The sequence below is a fragment of the Caretta caretta genome, chromosome 2 (genome assembly GCF_965140235.1).
Source record: "Caretta caretta isolate rCarCar2 chromosome 2, rCarCar1.hap1, whole genome shotgun sequence".
Lineage (NCBI taxonomy): Eukaryota > Metazoa > Chordata > Testudines > Cheloniidae > Caretta > Caretta caretta.
This window is the reverse complement of record NC_134207.1, coordinates 161,036,852-161,055,870: the sequence shown is the minus strand read 5'-3', so window position 1 is coordinate 161,055,870 and position 19,019 is coordinate 161,036,852. Positions and strand designations below refer to the sequence as shown.

Here is a 19,019-nt window from a genome sequence, read left to right as displayed (position 1 = left end):
GGCACATAGTTTTGTGGTAAATTTTTACAACTCTGCTAACACTTATGATTTCATATACTCAATATTCTTTATAAATTCCACATCATATGAAAAAGGAAACTGACATAAACGGCAGACTGAATGACCACATGGGTTCTGTAATAAAAAAAACAGTATAAGCAAAGATGATCAAATAAGTACTTAGTATGAACACAAAGCAGCAAAAAATATTTCTGGGGGAATTCTGCGCCAAAAAGTTTAAAATTCTGCATATTTTATTTTCAAAGTAACAATATAATCACTCCAGCTTCAATTATTTTGGTAATTTCAAAATACCTGTCAACAAGTATGTCTGTAACAATACAGACAACAAAGAAGATTCAGGAAATGTTTTTTGACAAATAGATTCCTTATTATGCATATTAATACTGAACTTTGAGCAATAATTCATTTAAACTACAATACAGAATGCATTTACCACACCACTCAGAAGCAGTGCAAAGGTTTATGGGAGTCAGGGTAATGTTGGAGCTGAGGGAGAGGAAAGTAATTGCTGGGAAGGAGCAGCATGGGAGTGAACCTGGATGGCTGTTGGGTATGGGTGGGAGAAGTTGCAGCTAGCAAGAGATGTTAAGAGTAACAAGAAGGGTTTCTTCAGGTATGTTAGGAACAAGAAGAAAGTCAAGGAAAGTGTGGGCCCGTTATTGAATGAGGAGGCAACCTTGTGACAGAGGATGTGGAAAAAGCTAATGTACTCAATGCTTTTTTTGCCTCTGTCTTCACGAACGAGGTCAGCTCCCAGACTACTGCACTGGGCAGCACAGCATGGGGAGAAGGTGACCAGCCCTCTGTGGAGAAAGAAGTGATTCGGGACTATTTAGAAAAGCTGGACGAGCACAAGTCCATGGGGCCGGATGCGTTGCATCCGAGACTGCTAAAGGAGTTGGCGGATGTGATTGCAGAGCCATTGGCCATTATCTTTGAAAACTCATGGCGATTGGGGGAGGTCCCAGATAACTGGAAAAAGGCTAATGTAGTGCCCATCTTTAAAAAAGGGAAGAAGGAGGACCCTAGGAACTACAGGCCAGTCAGCCTCACCTCAGTCCCTGGAAAAATCATGGAGCAGGTCCTCAAGGAATCAAGTCTGAAGCACTTAGAGGAGAGGAAAGTGATCAGGAACAGTCAGCATGGATTCACCAAGGGAAGGTCATGCCTGACTAATCTAATTGCCTTCTATGACGAGATAACTGGCTCTGTGGATGAAGGGAAAGCAGTGGACGTGTTGTTCCTTGACTTTAGCAAAGCCTTTGACACGGTCTCCCACAGTCTTCTTGCCAGTAAGTTAAAGAAGTATGGGCTGGAAGAATGGACTATAAGGTGGATAGAAAGCTGGCTAGATTGTTGGGCTCAACGGGTAGTGATCAATGGCTCCATGTCTAGTTGGCAGCCGGTATCAACTGGAGTGCCCCAGGAGTCGGTCCTGGGGCCGGTTTTGTTCAATATCTTCATAAATGATCTGGAGGATGGTGTGGATTGCACCCTCAGCAAGTCTGCAGATGACACTAAACTGGGAGGAGTGATAGATACGCTGGAAGGTAGGGATAGGATACAGAGGGACCTAGACAAATTGGAGGATTGGGCCAAAAGAAATCTGATGAGGTTCAATAAGGACAAGTGCAGAGTCCTGGACTTAGGATGGAAGAATCTAATGCACCGCTACAGACTAGGGACCGAATGGCTCAGCAGCAGTTCTGCAGAAAAGGACCTAGGGGTTACAGTGGACGAGAAGCTGGATATGAGTCAACAGTGTGCCCTTGTTGCCAAGAAGGCCAATGGCATTTTGGGATGTATAAGTAGGGGCATTGCCAGCAGATCGAGGGATGTGATCGTTCCCCTCTATTCGACACTGGTGAGGCCTCATCTGGAGTACTGTGTCCAGTTTTGGGCCCCACACTACAAGAAGGATGTGGAAAAATTGGAAAGAGCCCAGCAGAGGGCAACAAAAATGATTAGGGGTCTGGAACACATGACTTATGAGGAGAGGCTGAGGGAACTGGGGATGTTTAGTCTTCAGAAGAGAAGAATGAGGGGGGATTTGATAGCTGCTTTCAACTACCTGAAAGGGGGTTCCAAAGAGGATGGATCTAGACTGTTCAGTGGTAGCAGATGACAGAACAAGGAGTAATGGTCTCAAGTTGCAGTGGGGGGAGATTTAGGTTGGATTTATTAGGAAAAACTTTTTCACTAGGAGGGTGGTGAAACACTGGAATGCGTTACCTAGGGAGGTGGCGGAATCTCCTTCCCTAGAAGTTTTTAAGGTCAGGCTTGACGAAGCCCTGGCTGGGATGGTTTAGTCGGGGATCGGTCCTGCTTTGAGCAGGAGGTTGGACTAGATGACCTCCTGAGGTCCCTTCCAACCCTGATATTCTATGATTCTAAGTATGAAACAGGTTTTTGGGGGAAGAGGGGAGGGATTGTTACAGAGTTGGGGAGCCTTCCCTGGCTGACCCCTAGCCTCTCTCATTCAGTCAGGCACATCTGCCCCTGTCCCCATGTGTCCCTGCACCCCCAGTAAGCCAGCCCTTTTCCCTCATCTCCATGTACCCTCACTCAGCCACTCCTCCTCCTCATTCCCCATGTGGCCCTGCACCCCCACTCCCATTCAGCCCTCGCACTAGTCTGTCCCCCACTAGCCCTTCTTAACCCCCGTCTGTGACACCCCCGCCCCCAGCAGCCCCATGTGCCCCACGTTGTCTGTCCCTCACACATTCCATGCCTCCTCACCTGGCCCCATGAGCAGGGCACTGTGAGGAACTCAACCTCTTCTTCTCCCTCTCCCCTCTTCGTGGTTGGTTAACCTGACTGGAAGCAGCTGCCCTCAGTTCTGGCACCACAGTAGCCCCTGGTGGGCAAAGGGTGTAATTGCAGTGCCTTTCTGGCAGAATGAATTTTCTGCGGAGAAAAAAAAATTCTGCAGGGCACATGTGCAGTGGCTCAGAATTCTTCAGGAGTTTAAAAAAAAGAACTTTACATTAAATGAGTGACCTCCACTGGGAAGAAAGAGTAGCTGCATAGTGAAAATCAGTTAGAAAATCTGACCTTGAAAATGTGGTGTCATGAGATCAAAACTGACAGTTACATATGGGCATGTGTACCTACACACCTCACAAATATTTACAAGTGTGAGATGCAGAAGTTCTTGTATAGAAATGTATGCTCTTCCCTTATTTCCACAGATTTATGCTGAAAGTGATCTTCAATGCATTCAAATATCATTCTTCACATAAAAATTGGTAAGTAGTTTCACAATATTAATATTCTACTGCAATAATTTACACCAGCATAACGCTGATGCTAAGGAATCTGAGGTGTTCTCCCTTACTCATTGAAACTGAGCAGCTATAATAGGTTGCAAAATAATTCGAGTACTAGTACTGTAAAATTATAATATGGCTCACAATTCTGCTACTTCACAGTTTACTAGTGTGACACTCTTTGCATACACAAATATTTTTTCTTCATCTATACATAGTATTAACAAGATAGATTGAAGAACATTTGATTAAAGCAGAAGGGCTTTTAAAGATATTTAGTATAGTGCAGCATAAACATCAGTAACATTTTCATTTAAAAAAGGGATTAAAAGAACTGATTATCATTCTTGGTGCACTGTACCTTTGCCGTAAGGAGCAGGGCTAGCAGAAGCGTTCCTATCACTAGCAAAAATATTATGAAAATGCTAATTATTTTATCAAGCATTTTCTCCAGCCACACGATCATCTGTGCAGAAAAAAGAAAAACAAATCATGACATACAAAAAAAAAAATCAGTTTTTTATTCAAGTGATACTGACCCAGTCTGAATCCTGGATTTCAACAGGAGTTTTCTTTACAAAAAGACTGCAAGATCAGACCCTAAGCTTAGATATGAACAATTAACAAGCAATGTTTAGCATGACAACTAAGGAAAGTGTTACAATGCAAGTGATTTTGCAAATTAAATTTAAATATTACTGTGACTCACATAGCAAGCCCTCAGCAAAGCAATCAGTAATTTAACATTATTTTGTTATCAGACCCAAAGAAGCTAGCACTCATTTTAATTCTGAACTTACATTCTGGCTTAATTTCTTGTCTTCAAGCAACAGAGAAACTTACGGTCACTATCATCTGCACAAAACTTGGGAAGTTACCGGTGTGGACTATACAACCATAATTTGCCAATTTGGATGGCTGAAAATCACCTAAGTCTCTAATGAGATACCTACATAAGTGGCCTGATTTTTAATGCTGCTAATCAGACCTCAAGCCTGAACTCAGTGCAGATGGCCTGAACACACACATGCCGCAACTAACCAGTAATCACATCACTTCAGGTTCATGAAGTTCTGTTGGCGTCGTTCAAGGAGGGAAAAATCTTAATTACATGGCTGTGTGGAGAGTACTCTAGAAAAAAGAGTAAACTGCACTTAATCAAATATGAAAGGGGCCTGATTAAATAAAGATCACATAACCTCATCGTGGGCAAATCTATTTTTTCCAGATTTTGTGGCTCAAAAGTCAGAAAAAGCACTCGAGTAAAAGAAACTAGCAGGGTAAATCTAGCTGTGCTCTAAAATTTTACTTTAAAACAGAACTGAGTTCAGAGGCAATATGAAGAGGGTTCAATATTTCCAAATGAGAAACGGCTCGACATTCAGTGGTTGTGCTGATAATTTTAGTTGCTATTCTCTTCCTCAGTGTCATGTAAATGTTAAAAGTTAGAGTAACAGGAGCTCTCTCTATTACGGATCCCTATCCCTGCATATGAAGTTGCTTTATTGATCAATTACTGATTGTTATAGTTTTAAAATCTCTTTATAACTGGAACATCACCGTGGCATCTGAACACCTAATATACATTAATGATTTTACCCTCAGACTCCACTACATCTTGACATCTTGTTTAACACACATTGTCACAAGGCAGATAGTCAGCATTTCAGAGAAACTATTCAGAATACAGTGTGACACTCTCTTTAGAGAGGTAATTGTTGAGTTCTGCAAGTTCCTGCAATGAAACCTGCATTATACTATGTTCTGCAGAAGGGAATCTCAAAGAACCTGCAGTACCCAGCAAAAATCTCAGAGAGAACATGGAAATTTTCATTGTTTGCCACCATACCCTGAAATACTTCAGCAATCATTCAAGTCCTCTCCCTGGTAATAGTGGGGAAGTCAACTGCCTGCAGGGCAGTTATCTGAAAAATTCCAACTAGATTGAACTCCAAACTATCTACCATCTAGGAAACTACAGAAAATCCTGTTTCAGTTTTGCCCTTTCAAAGGGCTCATACGTTTAATGATTTTGATGACACAGCAACATAAAAATGAGTTACCTTTTCCTGAATTGGTGTTCTTCGAGATGCGTTGTTCATGTCCATTCCGTATTAGGTATGTGTGCTCACCACATGCACCGGTGCCAGAAGCTTTTCCCTCAGCAGTATGTTTGGGGACCAGCTCTGGTACCCCCTGAGCGACTGGCACATACGGCAGTGAAAGAGGCGCCGCCGGCTCCCCCACCCTCATTTCCTTCTTGCCAGAAACTCTGACAGCGGGGGAGGGAGGGTGGGTCATGGAATAGACATGAGAAACACATCTCAAAGAACACCTGTTATGGAAAAGGTAGCTGTCTTTTCTTCGAGTGCTTGCTCATGTCCATTCCACATTAGGTGACTCCAAAGCAGTACCCCTGGAGGTGGGTAGGAGTTCACAGACGTATAGATTGCAACTGGCCTGCTGACTGATGGCATAATGAACTGTGAATGTGTGGACAGAGGACCATGTTGCAGCTCTACAGATGTCCTGGACAGGGATGTGCGCCAGGAAGGCCGAAGACACCTGAGCCGTAGTCAAGTGGGCTCTAACAACCAGTGGCAGCAGAACCCCCAGCAGGTCATAACTCGTCTTTATGCACAAGGTAATCCAATTGGAAATCCTCTGCGAGGACACTGGCAGGCCCTTCATCCTATCCACTGTAGCGATGAAGAACTGAGTTGGTTTATGGAAACGTTCGGTACGTTCTAAGTAAAAAGCCAAAGCCCTTCGGATGTCCAGCATATGAAGTGCCTTTCTTCACTGGTCTTGTGCGGTTTGGGACAGAACACCGTGAGGAAGATGTCCTGGCTCATATGGAAGGTGGACACCACCTTCGGCAGGAAGGCCGGGTGGGGCTGCAGCTGAACCTTGTCCTTGTAGACGACCGTGTACACCAGTTCTGAGGTCAAGGCTCTAATTTCAGAGACTCGTTTCGCCAACATCACCGCCACCAGGAACGTGAACTTCCATGACAGGTGGGAAAGGGAGCAGGAACCTAGCGACTCGAAAAGGGCCCATGAGCTTAGAGAGGACCAAGTTAAGATCCCACTGCAGGACAGAAGTGTGTACATGCAAGAAAAGTCTCTCAAGCCCTCTCAAAAATCTGACTGCCATGTCATTGCAAAACTCCATCTGTCCTTGGATCAGCGGGTAAAAAGTGGAGATGGCTGCGAGATGCACTCTAATGGACGTGTGCGCCAGGCCCTGGTCCTCAAATGAAGCTGATAGTCTCGGACATCCTGTATTGAAGAACACAAAGGAGAGATGCCACACTCAGATGCTCAGCAGGAAAACCTTGTCCACTTGGCCAGGTATGTCAATCTAGTTGAGGGCTTCCTACTTCCCAGGAGGACCTGTTGGACCTCCTCTGAATAGGTCCGATCCTCCGGGGACCACATACGCTGCCAAAGATGCTGCACACTAATCGGACCACTGAGTTCTTTGACGTTTATGTGGAGCGTCATCTCCTCCGGGGACCACATACCCTGGGTCTGAAGATCTCAGAGGTGCACACTAGATAGATGGTCACTATCTTTTCCTGGTGATCCCTAGACTGGGAATAGGCTGTCAGCCATTCCTGCAGGGGCCGCATCCAGAGCCTGACATGGTGGACAATGTATGTTCAGGCTGTCATGTGGCACAGCAGGCACAGGAAGACCTTGGCTGTAGTCAGGGGGAATGGGGACACTTCCATGATGAGGTCTGTCAAGGCCCGAAATCTTTCTACTGGCAGGAACGCTCTAGCACAGGTCCAGGCGAGGAACGCTCCAATTAGCTCTATCCTTTGTCCAGGCACCAACATTGACTTTGTCGTTTACTAGGAGACCCAGGGAGCGGCACGTGGCTTGAAGCACTGCAAAATCCCTTTGGATTTGAGACCTGGAGCTGCCCTTGACCAGCCAGTCGTTGAGATACATGTAGATCTGGATACCCCAGCGCCTGAAGTAAGCGGCTACCACTGACATGCAGTTGGTAAATACTCTCCGTGTTGTCGCCAGGCCAAACGAGAGGACCGCAAACTGGTAGTGGTGGGGCCCCACTGTAAACTGGAGGAAGTGTCTGTGTCCTTGAAAAAGCGTTATGTGGAACTATGCGTCCTTCAAGTCGAGGGTGGCATACCAGTCTCCCGAATGCAGGGAGGGGGATGATAGAAGCCAGGGAGACCATGCGGAACTGTCGTGTCCTTAGGTACTTGTTGAGGTCTCGCAGGTCCAGGATGGGTCATAGACTGTCCTGGGCCTTTGGGATTAAAAAGTACCGGAAATAGAACCCCTTGTTCCTGTACTCGAGAGGAACTTCTTCCACTGCATCCAGCTGTTGTAACCCCTTTACCTCCTGTGCAAGGAGACTCTTGTGAGAAAGGTCCCTAAGAGGGACGGGGAAGGTGGGTGGGAAGCAGGGGTAGAAAGGAACTGGAGGGTATAACCCTGCTCCACTGTGCTGAGGACCCAGGGGTCCGAAGTTATAGCTTTTCAAGTAGGGAGGAACTACTGGGAAAGATGCATCTGGGGAATAGTCGGGTAGGTTACCCTCAGACACACCCTCAAAATGACCGTTTGGCCCCTTACTTGTTACAGGTCAAGCCTGACTGGACAGAGGCAGGTGGTGCTTGTAGCCCTTAGCTCATTTGTGGAGCTGGTACTGCCGAGGCTGGCTCCCCGGCCCTAAGGCTGCTGTGGTTTGAATTGCTTATGCGCCAGGGCTGTGATGTAGAGACCCAGGGTTTTCAGGGTGGTGCGGGAGTCCTTGAGGCTATGCAACTTGCTATCGGTTTGCTTCGCAAATAGGGCTCAGCCATTGAAGGGCAAGTCCTGCATTGACTGCTGGGCCTCAGTAGACAATGCAGAGAGGAGCAGCCAGGAGGCTTGCCACATGGAGGTAGTGGAAGCCATGGTGTGGGCAGCAGCAATCAGTGGCATCTGATGCCACCAGGAGGACTGTCCTGGCCGCAGTTGTTCCCTCCTCGAGGATCGATCAGAACTCCTTCTTGGAAGCCTCGGGGAGCGACACTTCAAACCTGGCCACGGCTTGCCACATATTGCCAGTGCCGCAGGAACCTCCACGTCCACTGGTTGTTCAGCAACTTGCTCCCCGGGATACCGAGGCTGCTGCCCTCTCCGAGACAGACTGAGCAACCTGGGAAGGTTGGGAGAACCCCCATGGGTACCATAGCACTGGTCACTGCACTTTGGGCCATGGGACAGGTTTCGGTGCTGATGATGTAGATAGCACCGCAAGTACCAGGGCTTGTCCCGCAGTCAGGAAACGTCACTCCGTGCCGACGCTATAAGCAGTCGGTACCGGGCAACCAGGATTGGACAGAGCGTTGGCTCTTGTCTGACCGGTGCCAGTCACTGCGTCCCGAAGCCAACATGTCCGAGGAAGCCGGGCCATCTTGTTCGAGGCCTCAGGGACTGACAGCGATTGGCGGATCTGAGTTGGACACCCAGCGATCCCCGCCTCACACTACTCGACCAGTACGTAGAATGGGCCCGGGAGCTACCACTGGCCAGTTGCTGGAAGGATCTTCCTGAGTACGGCAACCTCCTTCTTGGAGATGGGCAATAATGGCCTGGTGGTCTCGGATCCCCGATCGATCCTGTGATCGGTATCGGGCCCTTGCAGATGGTCGGGGCTCGTCCCATAGATCTTGACAGGTGGCACGTGCCTCAGAGGCTGTGCTAATCTACCAGCGAGGTATGCCTTGAGTCCCTTGATTGGTGTCCCAGGTGCAGAGACTGAAGAGGGCTCCACTGAGCTTGCCTCTCTAATCCTGAGAGGTGACGACCTTGGGTGGGCAAGCGATGGTAGGACCGCCCTCTTGATGGGGAACAGTGCCACTGAGGTGGGGACACGCATAGGTCCCAATGCAGGTTTTCCCCGAGGCCGGGGTACCATGGGAGCCGGTGTGGGAAGCACCGGGTGCATCAGCATCTCTTGAGCAACTCAAAGTCGTAAGCGAAGTATGGGATGGGCTGCACCACTTGACTTGCGCTGGGGCCCAACTTCCCCAGCCCTCTCCTTTCCTTGAGGTAGGAGATCTTCCCCTCAGTCTTTTTCAGCTTCTTGATTGGAGCTGTGGAGGGAGACTGGTGCTATCTTGTGGATGAGGCCTGGTAGTCGGTGCGGAGTCGGGCCGCTGCTTTGGTGCTGGAGTGAGTACTGACTCCATTAGGAGCACTTTGAGACGGATATCATGCTCCTTCTTTGTCCTAGATACGACACTTGTCACTTATGTGCCCTTCGCCTAAGCACCTAAGGCAACTGTTATGTGGATCGCTGATGGGCATAGGTGATTTTCACCGATAGCAGGGCTTAAAGCCTGGAGATCAGGGAATGCCCTGTCCCCCAGCTGAGTCCCGTTTGGGACTACGAGAACTTTACGAACTACTACTAAGGGTCACTGTCAACAACTATACTACAAGTTCTGCACAGTTTGAGACAACATTAGCTGAAGCAGCAGATGTTCCAGCACCATCACTGGCGGCAAGAAGGAACTGAAGGGAGCCGGAGGCACCATTTATGCTGCGGCATGTGCACGTTACTCCAAGGGGTACCAGAGCCAGTCCCTTACGGATACTGCTGGGGGAAAAACTTCCAGCACCCATGCATGTGGCGACCACACACACCTAATATGGAATGGACATGAGCAAGCACTTGAAGAATAAAAAGGATACAGCACCTTAAAAATACTGTGTTATAAATAAGTTAAATATTCACTTTATCTTCTGTAACTTTCCTTGCTATTTCTTTCTCAATTTAAAAAAAAGCCGTGGCTTCTACTCACAGGTCCAAATTCAGAGACACATCTAAGTGAATTTAAGAAAGCCTAACTAATGTAATGTATCTCTTATCTCAATTATCTTCAACAGGTATGCTAAACTTAGATTCAGTTTGTGAAAAATATACATCCACTTAACGCATAAGCTTACATATCACCTTTGAATCTGTCCCACTGGCTACTGAGTCCATGGCCATATCTACATTAGGGAACCGCATGAGAGATTTCCACCACTGTCAGTTCTGATCCAACAGCACCACTGATAGCAACAAGTGTCTCAGCATAGACATATCTAGAGGCTTTTGTTGTTTTACCACTGTGTAAACTGTTGGTTTGATCTGGAAACCTCTAGAGTCTTGGAAGATAGGTCTCCCACTGGAGCCATTGAACCGATAGTACCATCAGTGTCCTTACTGTAGACAAGTTCTAAGAGTCTAATATTATGCTACTTGCAGTTAGGCCATCAGGGAAAGCTGAAAAGGGAAGAGCAGAAGGGTGTAATAAGGTATAAGTGAAAGCATACTCTCCATATTATTAATTCACTTACAGCCTCCTCTTAACTCTTGTTGTACCCCCTTCAATCTGGTCCCTCAACACTAGCTTAGACTAGTTTATTGTCTGTAGGACAAATTCAAAGAATGAAAAAGAGGCTGTTGGTTACTTCACTGTAAATAAGTGAGAGATTAAGAGAGTTTTAAAGACTTTCAAAACATGGGTGCAACACAACGCTGCTAAATACTATAAATAAAAGTATTTATTCACCTAATAAGTGGCCTGTTTTTCAAAAATGCTGAGCACCCAGCAGCTCCTATACATGCTTGATTCTAATCTCCCATTTAAAAAACAAAACAAAAACCTCAGTCTCACTGTTGGTTCAATTTACATGCTGGAGGCAGTGGGAAAAATAACTGTAAATTAAACCAGTTGAAACTTACCACTGAATTTGGTCCATATTTCTCTAGGTCATTCTTATAGACTTTCCTTTCTACCCTACCCCTAAATACATGCATGCACATAACACACACACACACACTTTCTAAACATTAGTCGTCAGCAGCTATTCAGTATTTTAAAGTAATTTAATTGTTAGTCAATAGCTACAAGCAAATGTTGCCATGACATCTACGACAGTCAAGTAGTGGAAAGAAACCAAACTCCTAAGCTACAGAAGGTCATTCACTCATTAAAAAATAATAATAATGATGGATTTCTGATATGCAGTCAATGAAAACTATCTTAAAATGTCAGGGTTTTGAAGGAAAGGGTATAAACTTATCTTTACATTTCAAAAATAAAGCAAATTACAAACAATTGAATTACGCCTCAAAACTAAAGGAAGGTCAAAGTACATACATTCATGAGTTCACTGAGAGAAATGTATTTGGAAAAAGTAATTGGGATGAACATTTTAATTGAATGTGGCTTTTTAAATCTACGGTTTGTACTAGGAACTAGCTTTGAAAAGACTGACTCATGTCTAGATTTATTGGAATTGGGAGAGTGATTATGCCTTCTATATTTTATACAGCACTGTACATTATTCACAAAAAAACATTTAAATCAAATCATCTCATCTTAAAAGAACACCTACGTATATCTGAGTGCCCATTTTCCAATATATTTTTACATGCTAAACTATTATACATGCAAATTGTATATATTGACAAACCTCTGAATATATATTTGTTTGTGGTAAAATACAAACAGTATGAGTATCTTGCTTCTTTTATGCAGTCGCAGCTGTTTCAGTGTCTATTTTAATTTCCCTCCCTAAAATAAAGTAATAAATCAAATCGGATGCGTTTTCTGGTAAGGATTTAATCTTCCATTATTGTAGGACTGTTAAAAAGGGATAATTTAGCTCCAGTGAAGTCAGTTACTCAGATATGTCAGGTTCACGGTGAAAAAGTGCAGATGAGTAGCTAGGTCAAACAAGCTGGGGAGCTGTCTACATTAGGGTTCCCAAGGTTGCTAACACTGGCGCAGAGGCACTGATTTTAGCAAAAATGAAAGGTATTTATGATTCACGCTGTAAACAATGCCATACAGAGCACGTCTTTCAAACTCACTGGAATCTCTTCTATGCCTTGGGCTCAGTAAGTAATATTAAGTTGTGTAATTCTTACTCACAGAAGTCACAGTTTAAAAAACAGTCCCTGACAGAAAGCTCTTATATAAAAGAGCTTTGCTCTTAACCTCCCGTCCTAATAACCAGAATTACCAATAACCATTTTAAACCCTGTCCTGCCTCCATGGGTCATATTTTTAGTTTCACATTGCACAGAGAAGCTTATTTTAGTATTCTCTTAAGTACTTTCCTTGAGAGGAAGACGAAAAAGTTATAAAAGGTAAGCAACCTTTAGAACTGCAATCCACTCTTTTGTGCTTCAATCTTCCCCCTTTCTTAGCATTTTATGAACTGTAGATTTGATAAAATTAAGAGCCTGTCAGAATTTACAGTCTGTTTTTGGATTTTATATCTAAGTTGTACAAATGTATGATTTGCTCAGCATACACAGGAGTCTTAGCATATTACAAAATAAAAATATTTTGATATAAATGTTCAAAATATCTATGTAGGTGCAAGAAATGAAAGATGAGAAGTTTCAAGTACTTTTTCCAAGTAAATAATTAAAGCTCAATTTTTTAAAAGTTATAGTCTGCACGTGATGGGTCTACATTATTTTTATTCTTTTTTAATTATATTTTATTATTATTTTTAAATTTATTTTAATAGCCATGTTAGTATTTGGCCACTTTTATATTGTGGCAAAATTAGGGTAAACCCACCCACATAAAATCGCTGTTCAAACATTAAGAGTCTAAAACCACAGAATCAAGAAAATGGACAGTTAAGACCAAAATTCCATTAGTACCTCAGTACATTGTGTGGGTATATTGCAGAGATGTAACATATCATTCCCAAACAAAAATTCTTCTTCAAGACAACTTATGGTTGCACATACATATTTATAATTTAAGAACACTTGCACGTTGTAGTACAGACACAATCCTTTCAACATCAGGAAATGGAGGATGAAATTAAAACAGTCTAAATGTCAAAGATCAGAAGATGGTCAAACTATCCTTCTACTCTAACTGCTCTCCCCAATCCATCTTTTAACAAAAAGCCACACAAACCTTCCTTCTCCCTACCTCACCCCAACCACTCCCCACATACTCAGTGAAATCCCTGCATAGGGAACTCATCCACTGGTGCTGGAGATGAAACTCTACAGTCCCCGTGTTTCAGGCTAAAACGACCACAACATCTCATGCATTATTCTCCACATATTTTCCACAGAAGACCCCCAACTATAATCTCAATTTTACTGTTTGTTACCCACACTGTTAAAAAAATACCTTTATATCTCCTTCTCCATCCACAGCTACACTTTGGACTGGGTATACAACTCTATCCCTTTCACCCTCCCATCACAGGCCAGAGCCATTATATTCCAGGTACCTACTACAGTCTACAAGGGCAGCTGTAGGTTATGTGACTGATCAAAGAGACTATACTTTTATACTTTGTACAGGCAACAGTAAACACCGAGTTTCTGTGCAGTGACAGCTAGTTGGATTCTCTCACCAGTGCTGAGATAAATGAGGACAGAGGTTGGTGCTAGAAGTTTAGCTGATTTCCAGTTATTATGGTTTTATTTGCTTTTTAAAGATACTACCTTTTAACTTCCTGCCCTTCATACATTGTGTTTGAACATTTAATAATTTAAATCAATATGTATCTACAACCATTAGTCTATCTTAATGCTTTTCTGCTGGGGAATTTTATGTTTGAGATTTGTATTTTAATACTTTTGATGCCAGATTTCCCACCTTGATTTTCATACAAGTTCCATTGGCAGCCCTCTCCAGCTCTCTTGCTGCTACTGTGGAGCTGGTATGCTCTGCCAGAGTTTAAGGCTTTGTCTAAAATCGGGATTCACCCAGATTCCAGCCACTGTGGATGCACTAACATAAATTCCTAGTATAGACAATGAAAGTAGCAATTTGTAGGAGTGTAGTAGCTTAATCCTGTTTAGAACTGAAAGAAATTAGTTGAAGTACCTCAGCAACACAGGGTGAATTAAGGATGAGATTGTGTGTCATATGGATTACATGGCTATTTTTTTCTATGAACCTCATAGAAAGGAAATTATTTTCTTTTAACTACAGTAGCAGTTTTGGATGTTCCTTCCTTCTACTTGATGCTGCTTTGGGTGCTCCCCAAGTAATGGTTCAATATGGAGTAATTTGGAGTTTTATTTTTCCCTTAAGAAAAAGAATGTGTGGGTTAAGTTGGTGCTTTTGAAGGCAAAAGCCTAATAGCGCTGACTAGAGCCAGTCATAATACAGGAGCTATGCAAGTTTCCACTCACATCTTTGTAAACTTACCCTAGTCCTGACCTTCAACACCTTTAAGCTCCCCTAAACAGAAAATGCCTATAGAGTCAAATTATGTGTTCGCTTTGTGACGTGTACAGATGGGGATTAGTCAGAGATCAAATTTTTCTTAAATCTTAAAATTATTTGAACCCAAGTCCACAAAGGAGAAACGCTAATACACTATCCTGCTGTATAAGACATTTAAACTAAATGCATTCATTTTATTTAAAAGATATAGATCAGATGGCATTATATGACCTCCAGTAGCTTAGACGGGGGGGGGGGGGAGGGGGGGAGGAGATGACAATTGGGAGAGAGAACTAAAGAGCAAGACATGTTAAAAGCGTTCATGCTGCAAAAAGGACACAATCCTTTAGTTGGAATCACAATCTCTTTATTTACCTTCTTATTAAGCCAGTGCCACAGCTTGTGGGGGAAGAGAGGAAGGGAGACGGAGGAGAGAAAAAAAAAAGACAAGACGACAGTGGAAGATTATTGAAGAATGCAGTAATAGTGTGAATAGAAATGAAGGCAGACAGTCATCCACAGAATGAAAATTAAGTAATTCCAGACCCAAAGGTAAATTGCATTAGGAAATAAATAGTGAAATCTGTAATACAATAATCTAGGATTTACCAGGAAAATGCATAGGCATGGCAAAATTCAATTCATGTATATATATAAATTTCAACAGATATCAATTTTTTAAAACTTTTTTCCTACTTTTATCTCTTTACATTTTCATAGTTGTGGGAAATTATGGGGAGGTAAAACAGTAATTATTTAATGACAGCAGACATTGAGATTCAAAAAGCTAAAGCTTTATAACCATTAACACAAAAACTGTCAACATTACATACCACAATATATACAAAGCAAATATCCTTAAATCAAAAACTGTAAGTTCAAGCAACATTTTTCTTACTTTGTCTAATAGTAAATTTTGACTATTATCTATGGAAATATTTTTCTGTTGGTTTATGTATGGTGAAATCGGTATTTACCAACATTTTCCGATAATCTAATCCTTTCAAGCCTAAATATGCATAATATTTAGCAAGTGGAGTACAGTGAATGAATATAAACTTCATCATATTTTGCTAGCATAACTTAACACTAATAAACCAGCTATAAATCAGCATCACTATGCCTTGAATAGTTACAGATTAACAGTAGCAAGCCAAAATTTTAAAAATCAGTGCAACACTTGTGAAAGTTCTTTTCTAAAAGCAGCGTGATATCATTGTGATATCAGGAATCAGCATCTCATACACTAGTTTATTGCAATGAGGTTCCAACTTTGACCAAAGATACAGTTTAAAATATATATGAAGCGTCTTTTATGTTACCTATTGTGATGCACATAAATTTTATTATCCTATTAGTATTACTGCATTCACGCCCAGTGATAATCAGTATGAAAAGGAATATAAAATACACGCATATATTTATATGCATGAGGTACAGACCAAGAGGTCGTGGAACCAACACTTATTTACACGTGCTTGTCTGCAGTAGGATCATATTATAAATTCAGGTGCTGAGCCCTTCTCTGACAAGCAACCGTCTACTTTTGTACTGAGATAAATATTACTCTAATTCTCACCCAAACTACTCAGAGACTCACTCATTCTAAGGCCTGCTTTTCAATGAGATTTTACTTCAATTCCAGCTACTGGTAACAAGTCACGAATACATCCATGCAAATCCCAAGTGTGGACAACTGAAGTGGCAGCTTGCACCCGTGAAGCTTGAAACTGGGCTAAGCTCCAGGTAGAATAAGTATAAAATTAAAGAATTAAGATTAGCTTAAATTTAGTTAAGGAAATTTGTGTGTGTTGTAAAGAAAGGCCCTGACTCTCAAGAAGGAAGATCTTGAGAATAATAAGCAATAAGGCCAGAAGGAACAAAAGTAGGGAGGATGTCTGTCTTAAAATGAGCCAACACAGCCCTTCCCCAACCTGCATACTAGTGTTAAAGCTTATGTGAACCCAAGTAGACAGCAAGAAGGAGGGGAGGAAATGCCTTTGGAAGAAAGGTGGTTGTAAATCTTATCTGGATTAAGACTGGAAATAAGGGTGAATTGTCTCAACTTGGTTTTTAACTGAAGCTAATAATTGGCAATGACATCACTTGTTTGTAAAAGTAAACTCTTAAAGGGTCCATTGCCAATACCCGCCTGACCAAGCTGGAGCCTACCAATATGAGTCTAAGCAACACTGGGTTTAATCCATTTGTAAATCTCTTGATCAAATGCTTATTAATGTTTTGTTACTGTTTGGATGTAGTATATTACTTATTGATTAGGCTTTTGAGGCATGTTTAGAGCAATTGTATAAGTACCATTTGGCCTTTGGATTTAATAAAGGAATAGTGGTTCCTGTATTAATAATTCCAACACCCCATCAGAACAAATTGTGTTTTTTCTGGTCTACAGCTGGGGTTTGCACCAGTGGCTGGCCATCAATAGATGGAATTGGGACAAAATTCCTAATGTAAACAAGGCCTAATAGAAAATGTTTCAAATAAAACCAAAATTTCAGAACGTAAATTAAAGTATGATTAAGCAAGCAACAGGCTTACAATTAAACATAGGCATTCAAAGATTTCAAAACAAACAATATACAACAGAAAGTATGCAGTTATTCCATACACTTGTGTGGCTTAGGTACACCTGTTCCTATGGAAACAAGGCATGGAAATGGGAAGGTGCAAGAGAGCTTCAAAAGTCTCAGCCTCCAGCTTCTGATTTGTTTCCACTCTTTCTTCCCAGGAAATGGGATATTGTATAAGTCAAAAATAAGGTAACGGGTTTTATAGATTTAACAAAAAAATATCTTGCCTTACCTTACTTTCATGGAAACTGGGTAGAAAATTCCCATATGAGTATAAGAACCCGTTTTCATCATTAAGTACCAAGCAGTGTAAACAGGATATTTTGATCAGCTACTTTCCCCTCTTAATGGTTATAATAATGTGACAGAGGGGAAATTATTGTCCTGGTTCTAGCCTGGGAAATTAACATGATACTAGCATAACCTCCCTCATTCAGATTCTCTCTTATATCTTCTTCATTCTAAAAGTAATACAACAAATGATAAATAGAATAGCTTGGAAACAGGACTTCCAGATTTCAGCACTGATATGCAGGAAAATGTCAATAGCGTTGACTAATATAGTTAAGTATATGTTCTACACTAAAACTCAGATTAGGGGACATTATATACAACATGCCTTATTTCCCACTGTAATACCGACAAATGTACCCCAAAATGTTGTTGCTTCTACCCCAGCAATCAAGTTAGTTTTAAAAAAATATGACCCATTTGGGTTAAACCAAATATTTGAGGAAGTCAAATTTAACAAAACTACATTCACTTTCTCAGTATTTTTTAAGGAAGCTATTTATATTCATGCTGACATCTCTCTTGGGAAGATTTATCATGGCTATACGTATTTCCATAATCTGGTAAATGTTTCTGCTAAGATGTGTTTGAACTGTACGACTAGTATGGTGCTTGATGTACACTAACACTGGACTCTGTATGGTAAGAGAGCTGCCCAACCTGTTTGTATCATTTACATCAAGTTCTCCTATACTCTATCAAGAATAGTTAAATGACTATATGTATCTGAACACACTAAAAACAACCCTGGCTGCAGTTAATAAAAATACTCACTAGGAAAGGGAAACATCAGTACAATCCTGATTTATAGATGTCTGCAAGGATGTGTGGAATCATTCAATGGACAGGAAACACCATATGGCGCCATTAAAGAGCTATCCTTATTAACCCCAACAGAAATGAAATAAAACAAAACCATACAATCACCATTTTAAACATTAACTGAAACCAATGAATTTTTTTTTAAAGTGTGTGTTAGGGTGAAGCAAAGCACTGATTTTGGACTAATTACAAATGTGAGAGTAAAGTATAAACATTTGTATAAGGATTGTAGGGGCAGAGAGAGGAGAACACCTGGGATCTTCCCCCCCAACCCGGGAAGCTCCCAACTTCTACTGAGATGCTATCAGCAGCAGGGACAGTGCCAGAAGGAGTAGCATGAGGGGACAGTAAAACCAATTTTGCTAAAAACATCTCATTTTCCTAATCTAATTCGGACCTATATGAAATGCACAAGTAGGTTTCATTGCTGCCTCCAGAGCCTCCCAGTTGTCCCGGGTTTATTATTTATATTATCATAGTGCCTAGGAGCCCAAGTAATGGACCAAGACCTCTTGTGCTAGGTGCTGTACAGAACAATAGAATTTCTGCCCCAGATTGTCCCTTTGATCTGTTGAGAGAGAGAATAAGCAGCAATGCTTGTGTTCCCTTTCCTCACCCAGGACTTCTCTCGGGGAGGGGTATGCCCCATCTTCCCTGTAGGAGAAAAAGAGGACCTGGAGTAGGGGGAAAGCTGAACAGACTACTTTCTCATAGCTCCCCCTTGGTACATCAAAGGAATGCTCCAAAAGGGAGCTCAATGCTGAAGACATGCTGAACTCACTAGCAGCT

General features: G+C 42.3%; 1 protein-coding gene across 2 annotated transcripts in view; it reads right to left on the bottom strand.

The window, feature by feature from the left end:
- The window catches only part of TMEM245 (transmembrane protein 245), a 127,249-nt gene that overhangs the window by 75,171 nt on the left and 33,059 nt on the right, over positions 1 to 19,019 (bottom strand). The window contains exons 7-8 of one of the 2 annotated variants that reach the window (XM_048839317.2): positions 14,905 to 14,928; positions 3,655 to 3,759 (exon numbers count right to left, since the gene is read on the bottom strand). In XM_048839317.2, coding sequence (XP_048695274.1) covers positions 3,655 to 3,759; positions 14,905 to 14,928 — 129 coding nt within the window. The remainder of the gene's footprint in view (positions 1 to 3,654; positions 3,760 to 14,904; positions 14,929 to 19,019) is intronic. The other variant, XM_048839318.2, reaches the window with a different exon arrangement.